General features: G+C 42.4%; 1 protein-coding gene across 1 annotated transcript; it reads right to left on the bottom strand.

Annotated features, from left to right (window-relative positions):
* Positions 1 to 2,155: 2,155 nt before the first annotated feature.
* BNIP3L (BCL2 interacting protein 3 like) lies at positions 2,156 to 17,791 on the bottom strand. Its single transcript, XM_035562652.2, has 6 exons — positions 17,591 to 17,791; positions 10,783 to 10,969; positions 9,008 to 9,080; positions 7,110 to 7,213; positions 6,174 to 6,323; positions 2,156 to 4,931 (listed from the first exon to the last, which is right to left on the bottom strand). Exons 1-6 carry the CDS (start codon positions 17,775 to 17,777, stop codon positions 4,883 to 4,885), a joined length of 750 nt encoding a protein of 249 aa, XP_035418545.1. The 5' UTR covers positions 17,778 to 17,791; the 3' UTR covers positions 2,156 to 4,882.
* Positions 17,792 to 19,325: the final 1,534 nt, after the last annotated feature.

Below are 19,325 nucleotides of genomic sequence, written 5' to 3'. Positions count from 1 at the left end.
TTCCCAGAGAAAAGTTGTCTTGAAATGCAGAGATTTGCATCAAAACACTTACTCAGGACATCAGACACAGTCTATACAGAGTATGAACCTGGGAGCCTACCAGGGAAAGGCAGACTTAAACCATCTTTTCCCTTCGTTATATATACCAGAATAAGCACTCATGGGATTTTCTGCCCTTAAGTTTCATTAATTTCTCTCTGGACACCAAACTGCAAGTTAAATGAATGGTACCAATGCAAAAAAAATTTAAAAAAGTCTCTGTAAAACTCTACAATCTTATCTAAAAGTGTTAGGGACAATAGAAACGTGTTTCCATATTCCTCAATCTTCTGGCAGCAGCTCAAAAAATTAAGTCATGTTTATTTTCCTTAATGGAAAAGCACCACTCACTCTCCCCCTAATGTCAAGACCAATTGCGCCGTAAGCACTGCACACAGAAGTCTGGCTGAATCAGCTGCGCTTCGCCAAGCTGCCATACAGCGCAGGACACGGAGTCATTTAATAAACGGAAATGAATTTAGCTTTTTCTTTTTCGGGTGGACACTTGGTGTATGCAGAGTTTTTTCCAGGAGTACCTAAAGCATTACAGTTTTTGTTTTTGTTTTTAAAGTGATGATGGAACTATAGAGTTAAGAGCCCTAGCATTTTATTTACTTTTCAAGACCCAAACCAAAAAGGAGTCCTTATATACAACTAAAATACAAAGCAAAGCTCCTACAGACACTTGCACAGAGCCAGGATTTCATTACTAGACAGAAGTTTTATATGTATATTCACACATGTAAATGTATAAAGAACACTTTATAACTTTTTCATAAAGCACGGAATTCAAAGTTAATCCTAGTCTTTTCTATGCATACAGCTAACTATGAAAACAGAGTGCAAGTAGGACTCAACATCCCATGTTGCTCTCATGTAAGTAGCTAACTTGACTAAATCCCTAGGCTCTTTGTAGTAAGTCAGCACAGATAACTTTCCCAGAACGTAACACACATAAAACACACTGCTTGGGGCTGATTACAGAGAACCAAGACGCTACACAGCTAACTTGTCCAGCTATATTTTAGTTCAACAGGTAAGTAATATCAATATACCACTCGTACCTAAATATACAAGTCCCTTCTCTTCAGTCCTTACTTGCACATTCATGCACCAAAATGAAAAGAAACTCGAAGGAAATAGTAAAACTAAGACAGTCCTCTGAAACTTCATCAAAATGTGATTTGTAACAGAAAAAAATCTTCGTGCAAAGGTACTACTGCTTTATGCAGGATTATCCTGGATTTAGTCTTCTGCAAAACAATGCGTTGTAACAAATCAAGTTTTGAAGTGTGTGATGATTTTTTTCCCCCTCCAATACCTCCTAAATGAGTCTTTATCTCACTTGGCTGCAGAGGAACAACCTGCTCAAAAAAACACACCGCAAACCTGCTCTACAGAGCAGTTACAAAGTACTGACAATTCAAAACCTCAAGCCCAAATTTCAGTGGAAGTTCAAAACATTTAAGCTTTCTTAAGGTAGGATTTATAACTTTATAAATCGTGTTCCTCTCTCAAAAAAAAACAAAAATTCATTTTTAAAGAATTCTGGATTTTTACATTAAAAACATAGGTAAATAAAACTGGCAGTAAGAGCATCAGAATGATGACATTTCACATTTTTTCACTCCTCCAACATGATACTTCTCAAAGCAACCACTGCTTGAACCAACAACATGGAGGCAGATTACCAACTGGGGCTTACATCCCTTATTCTTTAATCTGCAAATTTAACAGAATTAGGAAACAAGAGAAATACAAGGAGTACAGTAGAGTTGACTAATTATACAAAATCTTATCAACTCAACTTCACATTTCATATGCCACCACGTTACTTTGCTTTAGAAGTTTTCCTTGACAAGGTGCTGGAGGGAGGGGCGCAGGTATACGTTGTGACAATGGAAGAATTTTTGTTAAATGCTTTAGAAAAAGAAGCTGATAACCTCGAGTCACCCAAAAAAAAAAAAGCAATCTTTAAAAAAATTATTCCAGTCTATAAACAGCAGCTTCAATATTCATGTAACCCAGAATGCAAGTTTCACTGAACATTTTACAAAGCAGTCCTGTTAAAAGAAGAAAAAGAAAGGCGCAGCATGAAGTAATTTCAGACAACCAGTTTTGTGAGAGCTTTAATGGCACAAAATGTTTATAAGCTACAACTTATACATGTACTGTAAACTGTATATAATGTTACAAAGTGCTAACTAATTTATGAAGAATGCATAATCACTTTGGCTCAGTTAACTCCAATATTTCAATAAATGTCAATTAAAAAATTTGAGTTTCTAATAATCTTCAGCTTTCACTTTTTAAAACAGTAAGTAAATATGTATTTACTGCAGTTAAGTTAGCCTGCTGCATTTTTAATGTGCGAGTTTATGCATTTTTTTCTTGATCCTATTTACAAATATCGTAGGCCAGTTTTCACTGTATGTAAGAAAAATGAAGCCTGCATTTTTTTTTCCAAAACTGTAAACAGGTATAAAGCTTTTTAAACAACATTTATCTTAACAAAACCTCAACTATCAATAGTTGAAACCCCTTTTCAAATTATACAATCTGTTTCTGTTCATTGTAAAACTCAAAGTTGTAGACTTTCCTCCAAAGCTTATAGCAGGTATCAATAAATACTGCATCGTATCACAGCAAGAGTTACCGTGATCACGTATCCATTCCTCGGCTGCAGTCTTTACAATTTTTCTTCATGGCTCCTTCAAATATTACAAACTATGTTGATACTCTAGCCACAAGCTTGCAAGATTAGTTATTAGATATTCTGAAGAATTATCCTCTTTTAATTTACAAAGGGGTATTTTTCGTTGTTGAATAAGTTCTCCCTACTCGGTAAAAATCTATTCCAATTTCCATACAAAACAAGGTGCTGTAATTAGAACTGAAAGTGTTTCAGCCTTTCCCCTGTCCGCTCAGTTTTTCAGGACTGTAAAGTGATGTACTTGATCTAAAACACCCTCACCACGTCCCCCCTCTCTCCCCCACCTTTGGGCAAAACCCAGCATCCACCCTTGAAACAAATACCCAGTTGTAGGCCACTCGAGTGCCACGAGCATTGACAACTACAAGAAAAAAGCAGATGTCTTCACCAGAATTGTTAGACTGCTCTTTTACCCTGAAAGCATTCTCTAACAGCATTCAGAAGTAGAGAATAAAAATAAATATGGTTTAGCAGTGGATTTATGCTTAGCTTTTTTACTTCCTGGGAGCTAACTAAGCTCTTTTAAACCAAATCTCGGCTGGGATTTAGCTTCTACGTATCAACTGTTTCAAGCGATCACTGCTATATCAAATATTCAACTTTATAAAATCTGCTGCAAGCAAACAATCGTAGGTAGCTGTTCTCTTCCAACTAGCTGACCGTATTTTCTTTAACGTTTTCTACAAGTCAGCCTGCTAAAGTTTTTATTTAAATGAGATTTTGCTAGTCTTAAAATTAGCATTGGTTCCCTAAATACTTAGTATTAAAGTCTATACCATAGGTGTTTTTTTATATATTCATATATATATATAAAAAAAGAGTATTCTATCCTTCAGAGTCATGCTACATGTTCTGAAATCCAATAAAATCTATTTAAGGACATGAATGTCCCAATGCTTTGTAACAATTTGGTACTAAAGCTTCACATTTTGAAAAGAAGTGTCACTGAAGGAGGACAAGGCTTAATGTTCCCTAAGATAAAAGTTCAACGATGTTAGTGAGAAGTCTAGCTAACATGAGACATCACGAGTGACTTTCAGATTCCATGTATCCCCAGAGGAGATTGTACAGTAAACAATGAGAGGAATATTGAAAACTCATTTGCAGAAGACATTTCAGAGCTTTACAACTTCTGAATCTTTACGCACCTGCAAGATTGTCCCCCTTAGAGATAGGTCAAACGCTTTACCTTCCGAAACTGCCCTATGATCATAATTGTAAATGGTTCCACAACAAACAGAATCATATCCTTTTATACAAGAGTCTAAATACACCTACAGCTGTTGGGTTTTTCCTTAATTTTAAACTACGTTTAAAAGGAAAAATTCACATTTAAAATTTTCCCTTAAGAAAACAGGTAAGGAAAAGAAAAGCTTCTTCACATGCAAACAATGCAATTTTTTCCTAATATCTTCTAGGCATCAGACAGGTTTCCTACAAGGAATAAGGAGCTGACTTCATAGAAAAGACAAGATTACAACAATTATCTAATATTAAAATACGCTGATGGAATAAGTTATCCTAGTTCAAAATTTACGCAGTCTTTGCCTCCTGCAAATTGAATCGTGTTAGCCAATGTAAGGGGGTCAAATAAATTCCCCCAGAAGCTGATTTAACTATTTTTTATTGCCAGTAATTTCTTAGTTTGCTTCACAACCAGTTTGTTTTTCCAAAGCAAAAGTCAATTTCACTCCAATCAGTAATTTTCCTCAAAGATACTTAGTTTTATCACTATAATACAGTCAACATACCATGCACAACTGCAATTTAAGTCAGGTTGCACTAAGGAGGCAACAGCATCACCGAGAAAATTAAAACTTGCTGGTGGCATTTTGCATTGAGAGAAGCCCTTGCAACATATAGACAGTTGTAAACTCCGTTCAGCAACTCTGACGTGTCTTGCAGGCCAAGAGGCAAGGGAATGGGAAGAGAGAGGAAAAGAATGTGGATAGCGAAACACCTCAACAGAGTTCCAACACAATACTCAATTCCAGAGTTAGCAAAAACCTGGATATGTAAAGAAAGGGTGAAGTCAGGGTCATGCTTAAAATGGTCTCAAGTCAAATGTACTAAATGAGACAGAAACACCTTCACAGGTCACGTGGATTTCCAGGTTTTGCACTCCATCTTTCAATAAGTGCTGGCTGAAGGTGTGGTCAGTCGTTTCCCAATGTAGATGCTGAAATAAAAAGTATAAGGCATAGCGTATTTCACAGAAATACTCCCTGGTTTTGACACAGTCCTCATGCACCTAGCTACTGGGATCTGTCTTTCAAGCTTGATCAGATTCTTCCACAGACTTCACTTCTTGTTTTGTAAAATTACTCATTCTGAGATTTTCAGACAAGCCTAGAAGGACTGACGTTATCTACATTCAGTGAAAGCAGGTTCCTTCCAGTCCCAAGCTCATCTGAAAACCCCAGCCTGAAAGCTGTGTTGTCCGCAGAGTACCTGACACAGGAGGCTCTTGAATAGCTGAGCAACACTCAGATTATTATTGCAAAACAAAGTACTGCCAATAGAAGGAAGGGGTGAGCTTTGAAACACTGCTGAGGATCTACACAAACGCTGACCTCTAACATACATCCAGGCAACATCTAATTCACTGCAGAAAGGTACAATTTTGCAGTAGTACAAGTATTGTACAATATACTTTCATATATTCTATCCTCCTAATTTACTCAATAGTTTACAGAATCTTAGAGACGCACGAATCCCACACCAGAAACAAACATGAAGCTAAGTAAAAACATATTTTGAGTACACGCCTCTGCCCCCTTTGTAGAATATGACAGATAAATATAAAGTTAGAACTTAAGCAAGCTCAGAGATTACATCAGATTACACGTGCACTGAAAATATCGCTGAGCAGAGTAGCAGCTGATCACCCAAGATACATCCAGTATTTCAGATATCTAAGTATTCAAACATTTACTTTCAGTAATATCACAAAACTGCGGCGTTAGACATTGAAAATTACAGAGGATGTGCCATGCACACAGAACTCCAGCACCAGGATTTGTGCATTGTCTTCTCGTAATGGTCAGTACATGTTAACAACAGTTTCCCACCTATTCTCTTCTTACTTACCCTATATTATAACGTGAAGCATTTAAGTAGAATGTGTGCATAATCAAATGGCGCACACAACTGCAAAAGTTATCTGCAAATTCATGATAGTTCATGCATTTTTAATACAAGAAATGTGATCTATTCTATGAACATACTAATGACGGTATAACTGCTGCAAAGTTTTCCTGCATTTCAAGGAAAAAAAAAGCACCAAATTTTCTTGAGCAAGGTGCAACAATACTCTAGTTATTCTAGACAAAGCCCTTTTCAGCAAGCACCTGACATTCAAGTAAAGCAGAAAAGCAAAGCCAGATGCAGAAGTTGAAGTGAGAATTATGTTAATACTTACCCTAGTCCCAAAGCCAAAACGTGAGATATGAACAGAGATGGAATGAAAACCTTAAGAAATTCTGCAGAGAAAATGCCACCTTTTTTCATTGCTCCACTTTTTCTCATACTTAAAGACACTGAACGTTTAGGATGTCTGAAATGAAATTCCCTGAAAGAAGAGGGGGAGGAGAGAAAAAAAATTAACACAATTTTTTTGGTGTTTTTTCTTTTTTTTTTTTTGCACACAAATGATCTCTGTAGGAACTTTTTTTTTTTTTTTTTTAAGTACAAAGAGCTAGAGATCAAAGCAAGAGATCCTTTACACACAGTAAGGGATCAAAGAGAATAATAGGAGGTATTGTGGAGAGACCACTTACACAGACAGTATAGAGACAAAGGGAGCAGTAGCTGAAGAGAGAGGTAGGTCCGAGAGAGGGAATTTCAGGATGTGATTTGTTAGCAAGAGCCTCATTTTTTGTTCCAAACAGAGATACAGAAGTCTGCCAGATATAGACAGCATCCTCTATTTTAACAAAAATGCTTTGCATTCAAGGAGCTCAACGTTTCCCCTTCCGTGGATGAACATTACATATTTTACATAGAAAGAAAAAAAGGTACAGAGAATTTATGACACTTGCTCAACACTATTCCATTCATTGAGCCTAAACTAAATCCCATGAATCCCAGCTCCAAGTACCCAACTCTCCCAGTAATTATAATTTTGTAAAGAAACCTTGTAATCAACTTGCTGTGGACTTATATTACTTTCAGTAAAAGGTAATTTTGATGCTATTATGGTTCTCAAACTTCACTGGACTTTTTGTAGACTCCCCAAAGAAATTATTTCTTTTTTCATAAGATGATATTATTTGGACAGCCAGAGTAATTGCATGCAAGCGAAACTCATGATTCTTCTTTCACATGAAGGAATATCCATTAAAAAAAAATAACTCACTTGGGAGGAATGTTTTCAGGCCTACTCGACCAGTCTGACACCCAGTCAGCACTTTTCTTCAAGACTTCCAACTCTTTCTCTCCTTCTACTGCTTCTTCTTCAGACTGAAAATACACATTGGAAAGCCTTGTAACAGTCAACTGGCTCCTCCTCATGGTGTTAAATTGAGAACAACAACAGCAGCAGTAAAATGATAAGCACCAAATGGTGGCACCTGATAAACGAGCAAGTGTTCTCGGACTACCAATGATTTAGAAGAGATTTTGTTATGCTAAAAGGAGGATCTGCAGAGGTCAGGATATCACTAATTTGGTTATTATATTCAGGACCTCAACATCATAGGAAGTTGGTTTGTGGTTGTGTTGTTGGCTTTTTTTTGTGGGGAGGGGTGGTGGTGATGTTAATCCTCATTGTAGCAAACCAGCTTGATGCATTAAATAAAGTTTTTAGAAATGTGAAAAACTTTAATTTGATGGCATTTAACTGAAAGCATACAGCACGTTGGTAAAGCACAGAAAGCCAAATAAAAATGTTTCCAAAACAATATTAGGAAGTTCTTTGAAGGCGTTATTTGAAATTTATATTACATGCAACTGGTGGCTTCTACTAGGTGCGCCCCAGAAGCAGCAGGAAAAGCCAAGCACTCAGTGCAACTCTCTTGACCCAAGGAGTCAACATTACATCATTAGATACCAGAATTAGAAAAAAATATCTGCTAAAAAGGCCAGAGAATGCCATTTCTTTGGCTAGCACAAGATGACTTTGGTACAAACTCTTCCTCAGAATTAAAACAATTTCCTGAGTGACCTTTAGTAAAATAAGTTATGCCACTTGCACTGAAGTGGGAACCAGACCAAAAACAGAAGCAATCAAATCCAACAAAACAGCGATGGCAAACCTAACCTATCATGCAGATTGCTCTGGCTCTCTGTAGGGCAGAAGTGCAACAGGCCTACTGCTCTTAGACAAAATTAAATGCAAGGTTTCACTCGTCCAGGATTGCTTTTTATTTATACTGCTGAAGGCAGCAAATTCCAGTAAATTGCCAAGCTAAGAGTTCAGCATTAGTCTTCTCTCAGTTTGCACGATGAGGATTACTCACTGTCATGTGAGCTGATTGATCCATACATCAATACACCAAACACCCTGAAATCTTGTGCAGAAATACAAACATTTCCAAAGCCAAAACAGGTTTGACACACAGAGCACCAGCAGAGTGGTAAACAATAACATCGCTGCTACTAACCAGGGCATTTCCCAGCTTTAGAGATGGAGCCTCGTTCTTCCCTCCCTCCAAAGCTATTCATCTCTACAAGTCAAACTGCAATTAATACAGAGTAAGCCTACCCACAGTTTACCATCTCTGCCTGGTTGTTAAAAATAATTGTTCTGGAAGGTGTTTTTATTTAATAAAGTTTTATTCTGAAAACAATCTCTTAGAAGAAAATGTAATTTAGTTAAACTGACCTAAGCTTGAATGTACAAAAGCTGTTTACTACACCTATTTACAGGAAGTATTATATAAAGTCCTGATAAAAAAGATGGAGTAAAAATATATAAGAACAAAGCACGAGACTAGTAAACAGCCTTACCCAAGTGACTAAAGAACACCTCCAAATTCTGAATACATAAAATTTAAATATTTTTTTTTGCTGTACAGCACATAACAGCCAAGTTTAGAGTCAGAATGAAAAAAAAATTACTAGAGAGCAGCAGTTTAACATATTTTTTATTCTGCCACGTAAAACACACAAGATGAGACCTTCTAAAGTGAGAGGTTGCTCTGCCCCTCAAGAACTCCTAATATTGACTTATATAAAAGTCTGATCTATATACAATACCTACAACTTTAATATATATATATTTTAAATTATTTTAAGAGTTAATGAAGAAAATACCTGAGAACTACTGTCTTTACTTGTGTGCATTTCCACATCAAATGTTATCTGTCCATCTTCTTGAGGTGAAGGGCTAAAGAGAAATTGATTTCATTATGTCACTTTTGTCACACCACAGTCAGCTAAAGAACAATTAGCATAAATAGCATCTCAGTTGAATCATTTCCACATGTACTTCTGCACACTACTCAGATGACTAACAGACTACACAACTCTGCATGTCACAATCACCAGAATAATAAAGTTTTCCAAAAGCCCTTATCTTTTCCATTTTTTTTTTTTAAATTATCCTGTCTGTCTCAACAGGGTTGACTGTCATTCCACGGAAGCATAATGAAGCATTGCCCAAAACTTCAACAGCTACACAAAAGATGCAGATCCCTTCTTTGCTTTAGGTAACACTACTAGTATTGCAAATTAGCTTTATATTTATACAAGCTGCAACATAACGTATCAAAATACCTTTTAATGCTTGGCAAGAAGGCATTCTGCTTGTTAGCCTCACTGTGAATATTAAAAACTTGGTCATCTATTCAAAAGAAATTAATTACCTAATTATATCAACCAAGGAAACAGTAGAGAATTTAAGTCAGGAACGATGTGAAATACCATATGATGCAGCAACACAGGTCTCCCGTTACAACTTCTAAGGGCATCTTCGTAATTTAAGTTTTCATTAGAAGCGTCTACGTTAGAAGTAACCAAAAATAACCCAGAACCCCACACACACTTAAGAGGAACTTCTAGTTTAGAGAAAAAAAAAAAAGCAAAATATCTCCCCTTCCTTGCACGCTACTTCAACTATGAAAAGGGGAAAAGAATTACCCAAAAGTTAACAACTGGAAAATTAAGTAAAGGAATGCAGTCTATCTTTATTCACTTGAAATAGGGAAAAAGCCCCAGTGCTAGTAAGAGAAAAAAAAAAAAAAAGGAGAAAAAAATCATCTAGCAAACATTCCTGGTTGGACTGAATACTACTGAACTACTCAGCTAGTTTCTTATCAACATAGATGTAAGAAAAGGTTATTTTAATAGAAAACAAACAGTTCTGTTTGAAATAGTTGTATGGATCCTTTTCAAGCACTGTCTACTACAGTCAGTAATTAAATCAGGCCTAACTAATTTTAAATAGCTTTTATTTCTGATCACCCACTTATATAAGCTGTACAGTAGACATGACAGTTAGCAGTCATTTAGCAAATCCAAATGAGGCATAAGCAGATGGACACCTAAAATTATATATAGAAACCGCCCACGGATCTCCAAAACTGGCCCAAAACCTTTGAGGGAAAGGTATAATGAACAAATAAGAACATCATAATGCTCACATGAGTCTCATGGGGTTATATTGTTAGGCAAAATTATGTTGCCTACACATGAAAAAACTGCAGGATATCGAAAGCAAGGCGTACAAATTCCAGAAATCCTTCTGCCAAGTCCAGTGATACATTTTATTACGCTTGGCTAAATATAAAGCATGCATACATTACATTATTACTAACGTGCCAGAAAAATTCATATATTTCATACCCTGTATGGTTTACGACAACAAGAAATTTAACTGTGGTGCAGATGTGACTTCCCTGCTCCTGGAACCCTTAACTTTCTGAAAAACGACTTATTTTTCAAGGGAAATGACTTCTTTGATAGGCAAGAGAAAGAAAGCATGCTGAAGCATGACAAACCTGACCTGAGAAAAAACTTTACTCCTCATTTAACAGCTACAGGATAAAACCTGCAATGAACTGCATGCAGGATGGCAAACGTTTCTTTACCTGTCACAGTGGGAACTACCTCTGGAGCTGCTCTGTCCTGATTCGTGCTGGGCATCCAGAAGGATTTTTTCCATGTCTCCATTGTGGATGGAGGACGACGAAGGGACGTGTTCCAGGCCTCCGTTCTTCCCGTTGCCATTATCGTTGCTATTGCCATTGCCGTTCATCTGCAACTCCACCCAGGAACCTGTCGGGCCAGCCAGACATCATTTCATTAAAAGCAGGGAAACTAAAACCCATCTTAAGTTTATCAATGACACGCAGAAAAAAGCCCCACGCTCATGGCGAATTCAGATAACATACAGTGCTGGGAAGGAGCTCACAAACACACGCCGAGGGCGAGGCGACGTGCTTCTTCCTGTGTCTGAAGAAACGCCCCCAAACGTTACGCTGCTACTTACCACTGCAGCTACTCCGTTGTCGCCCTCTCCTCCACAATCAATACTTTGACAGGACAAATTTCTCTCCCTAGTTTGAGGCTTCCATCCTCCCTGTATCACTCAATTGCATTAGTCACTCGACCTCCCCTGTTCCTTTTCCGACAAAGTTTTCACCCCCCAGCCCTCCTCCTATACAATTCCCGCACCTGCAATTTCGTATTCTCCTTCTCTACACTTCCAACGGCCCCCATCGCCAAACCAGCCCCTGATTTATTTGTATAAAACTCATATCATATAAAAATATTTTAAAAATAAGAAAATCAGTCCCCATTCTGCTTTCTTGCCCTGGCCTGACAGGAAAGCAGCCTCCTCTCCAGCGCCATCTGCCACCCACCCTACCCTGCCTTCAGAGCTGGGTCACACCACTCCAACCACCAGAAGGTTAAGGTCAGCACAGCCGAAGGACCACGCTAACATCCATCTCGTAGCTGTTAGATTAAAAGATTTTACCGCAAATAAGACAAAGTGAAGAACTGTGAGAAAACCAGAATCTTCACACATACTGAGTTAATTCCCATGCCATCGTGGTTTTTCTCCTTAGCCTTTCCTTAGCCAGCACAGACCACGTAGCCTACCTATTCAACAGGCTGAGATTTGGATTTATTTTTAATAACTACGCAATACCCATGTGTGTGCTGAGATCTGACAAAAGAGACAGAGCATCTCCTAAGCGACAAAAACATCTGCTAACACAATTCACATTCTCTGTAATTAAGGTTGAATATTTTTCTTTTTTTTCCATGACCTCACGTTAATTTCACGGGCTGGCTGAGGCTGGAGACACCCCTGGCTCAAGCAGGGCCACCCAGAGCGGGGTGCCTTGCCCAGGCGGCCTCTGCAGACCTCCATGGAGACCCTGCGGCCTCCCCAGGTACCCCCGAATTGCTCCCTGGCGTTTAGACGAAGCCTCTCGTGCTCCAGTTTGCCATTTAATGTGCTGATAAACTACACGAGAAACGGTATTTGCCAGTACGTTGGGAAGGGACATGTTTCAATTCATATGTTTTGGAAATATTCTTATTATTCAATGCCCTGAGGGCTAAAGATAAAACAGATCCCCACCCTTCTCTCTGCTCCAAATATTTAGACGCATTCCCTACCCAACTGCAATTCCAGCCTTCTCACTAAGGCGCACAACAAGAACCATTTGACTGTCCAACCTTTATTTACTGGAGCACACCGACTGCCCAAAGCAGCCGACTTCCTCCTGCAGTTACTGCTTCAGTTACTGAGTTGCACACTGTCTTTATCCATGTTACAAAATTCTGACATTTAGCAATGTTTTAAGGCTCCGTGTAGGAAAATATTTGCAGTTAGGACCTTAGGACATTTCATTTTGCCATACAATTTTGTTAAGGAAACTGGAAGGGCTTTAAACGTTGTTTCTGCTCATCAGTCCTCAATCACAGTGTTAATAACCCTTCTAAGTAACTCTGCATTTGATGCCCCCACCACCTCAAATATATCATCAAAAAAGGGGCCACGAACACAATGAACTACTTGAAACACCATCAGCACATTGCGAAACACGTCCTCGTAATTCCACCATCTCAAAAGTTCCTGCACCCTCTCAGGAAGCAGTTTCCCCAGCACAAACGCTTGTTCTGTTCCACGCGGCACAGCATGTGGAGCAGAAATAATGCCTTCACGTTGGACAACCATCATTAGGGAGGAGAAAGATCTCCGATTTCTCAAAAGCACACTGTTTTCAATGCAACATTTCCCATCATCGCTCAGATAATGGCCTCACACGTGTACTGTATCATGCCATGACTCCTGGGGACTTTAACTTACACTGTCTGACAGTGAGCACTCTCATCTCCTTTTAGTTTTGATGCCTTTCCTAAAGAAGTAACAATATTCAAGAAAAAGAAAGGCTAAAGATATGAAAACAAGAGTTGAAACTATTTTTTTGAATTACTTGCAAAGGTTCTGAATTTCAATACCAAGTTCCTGCCTGTGGAATTTGGTATTGTGCCTCCACTCGTTTGTACAGCAAAATTTTGGCTCTGGGAGCTGTCCCAGTGATGGGGGAAGGAGCACACCTCCTGATGCGTTCACCTATTTCCAGCTTGATTTTGTGAAGCCCAAACAGAGCTCCTCCTTAGTATCGATTGCTAACAAAGCCATTATGCTGATGGCCACGGAAGCATCATCCCCTTCGGAGTCCCGGTGGTTTAGAGCCTGGTTTCCCCAAGCTGCATTCACAAACAAGGAATTTAGGGCGTGCACAGAGCCTGCCTACAATCACGCCAAGTACACCAACTCTGTACCACATACTGGGCTTTCCAGATACTCGTCAGCTGGGGAAAGGCAGCCTCTTCTTGGGCTAGTTGGCACAAAACTGTATTATTCCAGGTTTATGATGACTGCTGATGTCTAAATTTCAAATTCAAACCATTTCAAGAACCTGACGAGGACGGTAGGTTTGTCTTGTAGCTGTGCAGCAAGGGGCAGCACCTGCAGAAAGGCAGGTGGCAGCTGCTGGTCAAAGGCAGGCCAGAAAGGTGAAGGCTCCCCTAGAGCCACGTCGGAGCAGGGAGCATCTGTTGGGAATCCTAATGCTCAGGAATTGCAAAGACACGTAATATGGAAAAAGAGCAGAGTGATAAAATGTGAAAAGATCACAGGACAAACGTGCGAGGAGAGCACTTCTTGTAACAGCAGCCATGGGCAAACGAAAGCCCAGGGGAAGGCGATCAGAACTGGCTGCAGCTACCAGCCCTCCACGGTCCTTAACATCAATGGGGATTTTATTTGTGCATGAAATTTACCCTGGACTGACAGAATTTGCCCTTTATCTAACACACGTTATGGCCGTGCTAGGAAGAACAATCGAATTATCCATGAGCAAGGAGCCCCGACGAGCCAGGCAGTAGTTTACATGACGAGCAGCACGTTCCCCATCTGACCTCACTTTTAATGAGTCAAAACACACGTGGGGAAGCCTCATCTGGCACCGAGCGAAAACACGCTACGTCCTCCCAGGGGAATCACAACCGGTTTGCGAGCGGCAGCCAGTGAGCCCCGGGGGGTTCGCAGCCCCCAGTCGGAGGGATCGGCACCTCTGCTGCCCGCAGCACAACACCTGGGAGCAAAGCAGGCAGCAGGGAGCCAAGAGAGAAGTTGCCCCAGCCCTTCCCCGGCTCTGGGTTCGTTATGGTAATCACCCACAGGAGAATGCTCAGCTCCACCACGTCTCCCATTTTACTGTCGAGCTGGAAATACGGCAGCGCGGGGCGTTCTCAGGTGGGTGTTTAACTCAACTTCCTGAGTTCACTTCTTCCTCCCTTCCCAAATCACGTAACACACACTCTGGGAAAGAAAAAATCCAAAAGCTGTCTATATGAACAGTATTTTTCTCCAAAATTATCTGGCCAAGGTCTAATGCTAACTATTTCATTAGGAATGGATATATACCGAATGATTTTTTTGTAATTCGTTATAAATTAAATAAATTAAGCTTTTTACATGCTTACTGTTTTTCTTATTCTAAGGATTTTGAAGACGTTTAAAAGGTATTTGTGAAAAGGTGAAATTTTTCAATTGCTTTTCTGAGATTCTCAGACAGATTTTCTTACTAAAACATAAACTCAGGTATCGGCTATCCATTTAAATTCTCTATTTTTTTATTTTTTTTTTTTAAGTCCATTTGTGTAGGCAATTGGGCAAGACCCTAATGAAGTCAGCGGGTCTCCACGCGGGTGCAGGACTCCTCACGTACAAACAAGTCCCGGAGCAGGATTTAAGTAGGTCTTATGCAGCAGCATTAAGTCAGTTAATAGGCAAGTCCTCCTAAATCCTGTTGCAAAACTGCAGCATCAATAGGCTGTCATCTGGCACGCGGCCATCCTGCACACACAGGTTTCTACTAAACAGAGAAATCCAACTGCTTTTGGAAGAGAATAACTCATAAGTGTGAGCTTACAACTTTCAGTTCTTCCTAAGTGGTGGAAATTTTAAGCAAAAGTAGCTGAAAGTGCAGGAGAGGGGCTGTCAGCTTGTTTACACAGTCTGAGATTTCACTTGGGGGTGGAGAGGAAAGACTATATTAAAACAGATATGATACAATAGATATGATTAGAAGTATGTAAATGTTGCATATATTTATATACTTTTGTGTGTTTATTTATAAAGATATGGTTTAAAAATACTTTCTACATATAAAATTGTAGAAATATATTCCAAACTAGTAGCTCACAAGAAGCCTGAGCCATGATCAGTCTGAATAAACTCAAAACTACCACTTCTACAATGAAGTATGCCTTTAACAAAAAGAAAGAAAGCTGCTCAGATTCCCAAAATGGTAATTATTAAGCAAGTTCTCCACGACAGAGGTGGATGAGTTCCTGCCTAAGGAGTAATTGCTTTTTTGTCAATATGTAACAGAGCTTTATAATAATTAAAATGTAGGAAGCATCTAGGGTTTCCAAAGCACACAAGGTTGGGTTTGGGGTTTTTATTTTTATTTTTTTTGTGAACCCAGAGGTCTCCTGCCCTTCAGTTCAAGTGCTAGGAGATCTCTGAATGGAAGGCCTCCAACATCCACGGACGGCATGCAGAACAAAATGAATAAGTGTCTGAACTCATTAGCCTGAAAAGGGTCACTGCAAAGCTTATATAATGGCAGAAAAAGTCCCTATAACGCTGAGCATTGTGGAGCGGCTGACCGCCTGAAAGCAGCGCTAAGCCCACACGGAGCCCATCGGTTGCATTTGTTTTGTTCGCCGAGCGCAGACGACCAAATATTTCCTCTCATACCTTGTGCTCACCACCTTCAGTAATCATATTGATTTAGCTAAGCCCGTACGCACTGACCCAGCAGCAAGATCCCCGTGGGCAGATCCAGCCCAGGCGTACAGCGCGCTCCCCTCTCATTGCTCCTACCTTCCAGCAGATTACGTGTCCCACAGAGCGAGCTAACGCACTGACAGAAAACAAGATGGAAAGATCAAAATATAAAAGCAAAGGTGGCAATTTATAAACTAAGTATAAAGCATGGAGCTAGGCACTAGGCACACCGCAAATTTAAGACAGAAAACTGATGTTTAAGTGTGCCAACCGCCCTGAATAACTCGCTGAAAATTCCTGTTTTACTCAGGTGAGCCTTTTGTTGTGAACTGTGCTCGTTATCAGAAGGTGCAATGTTACTGTGGCGCAATAACAGCCTTACAACACAGGCACGGTTTATTCTTCTTTAGCACAATTCCCATCGAGTCACAGGAGATTAATCAAGGCATTTTGTTGTTGGTTTGACTTCAGTGTAAACCACGAAGGCAACAGCTAACCGTTCATGCCATCTATTCACCTCTCCAACCGAAGCATCCTTAATAACTGTGAGCAAATGAACAGCCCCACTGAAACGGCTGTTTCAGACCTGTGAAAGGCAGCTGCCCGAAGTACCAGAGCCCACAGAAACCCCATGGATGTGCCCTGCCGGTGTCACCCTGGGAACAAAAGGATGCAGCAGAGCAGCTGACAGAGATGCCGGATATAGAGGAAAGGAGCTCACGTCAGTGCTATTGACTAAGCCCCTGAATAAACTCATTCCCACAGGCACGCTCCTCCCCCTGCCCTGCTGCAGCCCCAGCTCCGCTGCCACTGCCAGCCGCTGGGTAAACTCGGCGCGACCCCAGAGCTGCCCCTGCCGCCCCAAAACCTGCCCCTGCCGCCCCAAAGCTGCCCCTGCGATCACTTTACTGTGAGGGTGGCAGAGCGCTGGGACAGGTTACGGGGTCTCCTTCTCTGGAGATATCCAAAACCCACCTGGATGCCATCCTGCTCTAGGTGATCCAGCTTGGCAGGGTGTTGGACTAGGTGATCCCCAGGCGTCCCTTCCCACCTCAGCCACTCAGTGATTCTGTGACCCCAAACCCACCCCTACACCCCCAAAACACCTCCTGTGACCCCAAACCTGTCTCTGCACCCCAAATCCCCTCCTGAGTCTCCAAAACCTTCCACACGACCCCAAAACCCCCCATGCGACCCCAAACCTACTCCTACGACCCCAAACCGCCTCCTGTCTCCCCAAACCTGCCCCTGCGACCCCAAACTCCCTCCTGACACCCCAAAACCTCCCATGCGACCCCAACCCCCCTCCTGCCACCCCAAACCTCCTCCTGCGACGCCAAAACCTGCCCCTATTTCCCCAAACCCTCCCCTGCCACCCCAAACCCCCTCCTACTCCCCTCAGCTCTCCGGGGCCGGTTCCCCTCAGCTCTCCCCACGTCCCAGAGCCGAGCCCGGCGGCACTCCGAGCTCTGCCCTCAGCCACCCCCGTCACCCAGCCCCACAGCCAGGGCTCCCCGTGCCCCTCAGCCCCATCCCCTCAGTCCCATCCCCTCAGCCCCCTGCCCCCTCATACTCACTGTTGAGGCCCGGCTCGCCCCCCGGGCTGTTGTTGTTGTTGTTGCTGCCGGGCCGCGGCTCCTGCGGGCAGGACATGGCGGCGGCGGAGGGAACGCGGGGCCGCTGGGGCTGGCACGACGACACCACAGCGAGCACGGCCCGGCCCGGCCCGGCCCCGCCGCCCGCCCCCAGCGCGCCGCTGCGCATGTGCCAGACGCGCCCCGCGCCCCGCTCGCCCCCCCGCACATGCGCAGCTCGCGACGGGGAGCGTGCGGGGCGGCATGGGGCTGGGGGCGGGGCTGCGGGGCGTCATGGGCGGGGAGGGTGTGAGGGGAGAGGAGGGGAGGGAGGACTGGGGGGGGGACGTGAAGCTAGGAGGCGAGGTTGTGAAGAGAAGGGACGCTGTGGGGAGGGAAAGAGAGCTGTGAGGGGAACGGAGGACTGCGAGGGAAGGCGAGGCTGTGAGAGAGGAGGAGGGGATGGAGAGCTATGAGGGATGGGAAGATGGGAGGGGAGGTTGTGAGAAGGGACGCTGTGGGGAGGGAAGGAGAGCTGTGAGGGGAAGGGAGGACTGTGAGGGAAGAGGAGGGGATGGAGGACTGTGAGGGGAGAGGGGCTGTGAGGAGAGGCTGAGGGGAAGGGTGGCTGTGAGGGCAAGGGAGGACTGTGGAGAGGGGAGCCTGTTGAGGGCTGTGAGGAGAGAGGAGGCTGTGAAGGGAAAAGACGCTGTGAGGAAGGAAGGAAGGGGGGGGGGAGGGAGGGCTGTGAGGGGAGGGCTGTCTATGCGTGGAGGGAGGGCTGTGAGAGGAGGCTGCGAGGAGAGGAAGGGCTGTGAGGGGAGAGGTGGGGAGAGAGTGCTGTGAGGAGAGGGGAAGCTGTGAGGGGAAGGAGGGCTGTGAGGGGAGAGAAGGAAGGGGAGGCTGCGAGGGAGCCCCATTTGCCTGAGGGGGTCACAGAGAGCCCCGCTGCGAGCTGCCCTGGCTCGAGTTCTGCTTCCAGAGGGCAGCAGCAGCCTCCACAGCTCGGTGCCCACCCAGGCTCAAACAAGTCTCCTCAGGAGACGCTGCGGCAGTTGTGAGGTAACCCAGATGTGAGGTAACCCGTCAAACCTGCACAGTGCAGGTGTGTGAGTTCCCCAAAACTTCCTTCCCCTCCTGTCCAGCTTCCTTTGGCCTCGAATCATTTAAAGCCAGCTAAACCAGCAGGTCAAGGAAATACAGGCAAGGCTCCCTGAATGAAATAGCCATCTTTTACTAAAAGTAAAACCTCTTTGAAGTGACAGCATTCAACAGTCAAATGAAATTTCCTGAGATCTAGCAAAAGTCAGCAAAGTGCACGGCATTTTTTTTAAATGTTGGCAGGCATTAAGGCAGAGATAGCACCTGTAGAACAAACCTGGAGTTGTTCTCAGCCAGGACTCACAGAAATACAGCTATAAAAAGTGAAATTACTGCTGTGCGTGCCACAGCCTCCTTTCAGTATGAAAATGAGAGACAACCTCAGGCTACTGATGCACCTGCTGCTGTACTAAGAATGGGAATAAGTGAATTTCCAAGGAGAAGACTTAAAAATGCGATGAAATACAGATGCAAACCTCCACCTCACCCTGCTGTGGTTTCTTCAGTCACACAAGAGTAGCTTCTGTACCAATTATGTATTCTAAGCTTCCGTGAAATGATCGTACATAGAAAGGTTGTACATCACTTAGTTTTCAAGATAAATCAATATTATCTTGAAAATCAGGTACATCAATTC

The sequence above is a fragment of the Cygnus atratus genome, chromosome 27 (genome assembly GCF_013377495.2).
Source record: "Cygnus atratus isolate AKBS03 ecotype Queensland, Australia chromosome 27, CAtr_DNAZoo_HiC_assembly, whole genome shotgun sequence".
Classification (NCBI taxonomy): Eukaryota; Metazoa; Chordata; class Aves; order Anseriformes; family Anatidae; genus Cygnus; species Cygnus atratus.
Note: the sequence above shows the minus strand (reverse complement) of the source record. Positions and strands in the feature narration are given on the sequence as shown.

Coding starts and splice junctions, on each gene's coding strand:
- BNIP3L (XM_035562652.2), bottom strand. CDS start 17,777: ATGCGCAGCGGCGCGCTGGGGGCGGGCGGCGGGGCCGGGCCGGGCCGG. Junction 7,214..9,007: donor GTAAAGACAGTAGTTCTCAG/GTATTTTCTTCA, acceptor GTGTATTTTCAG/TCTGAAGAAGAAGCAGTAGA. Junction 4,932..6,173: donor GTTTTGGCTTTGGGACTAGG/GTAAGTATTAAC, acceptor TTTTTATTTCAG/CATCTACATTGGGAAACGAC.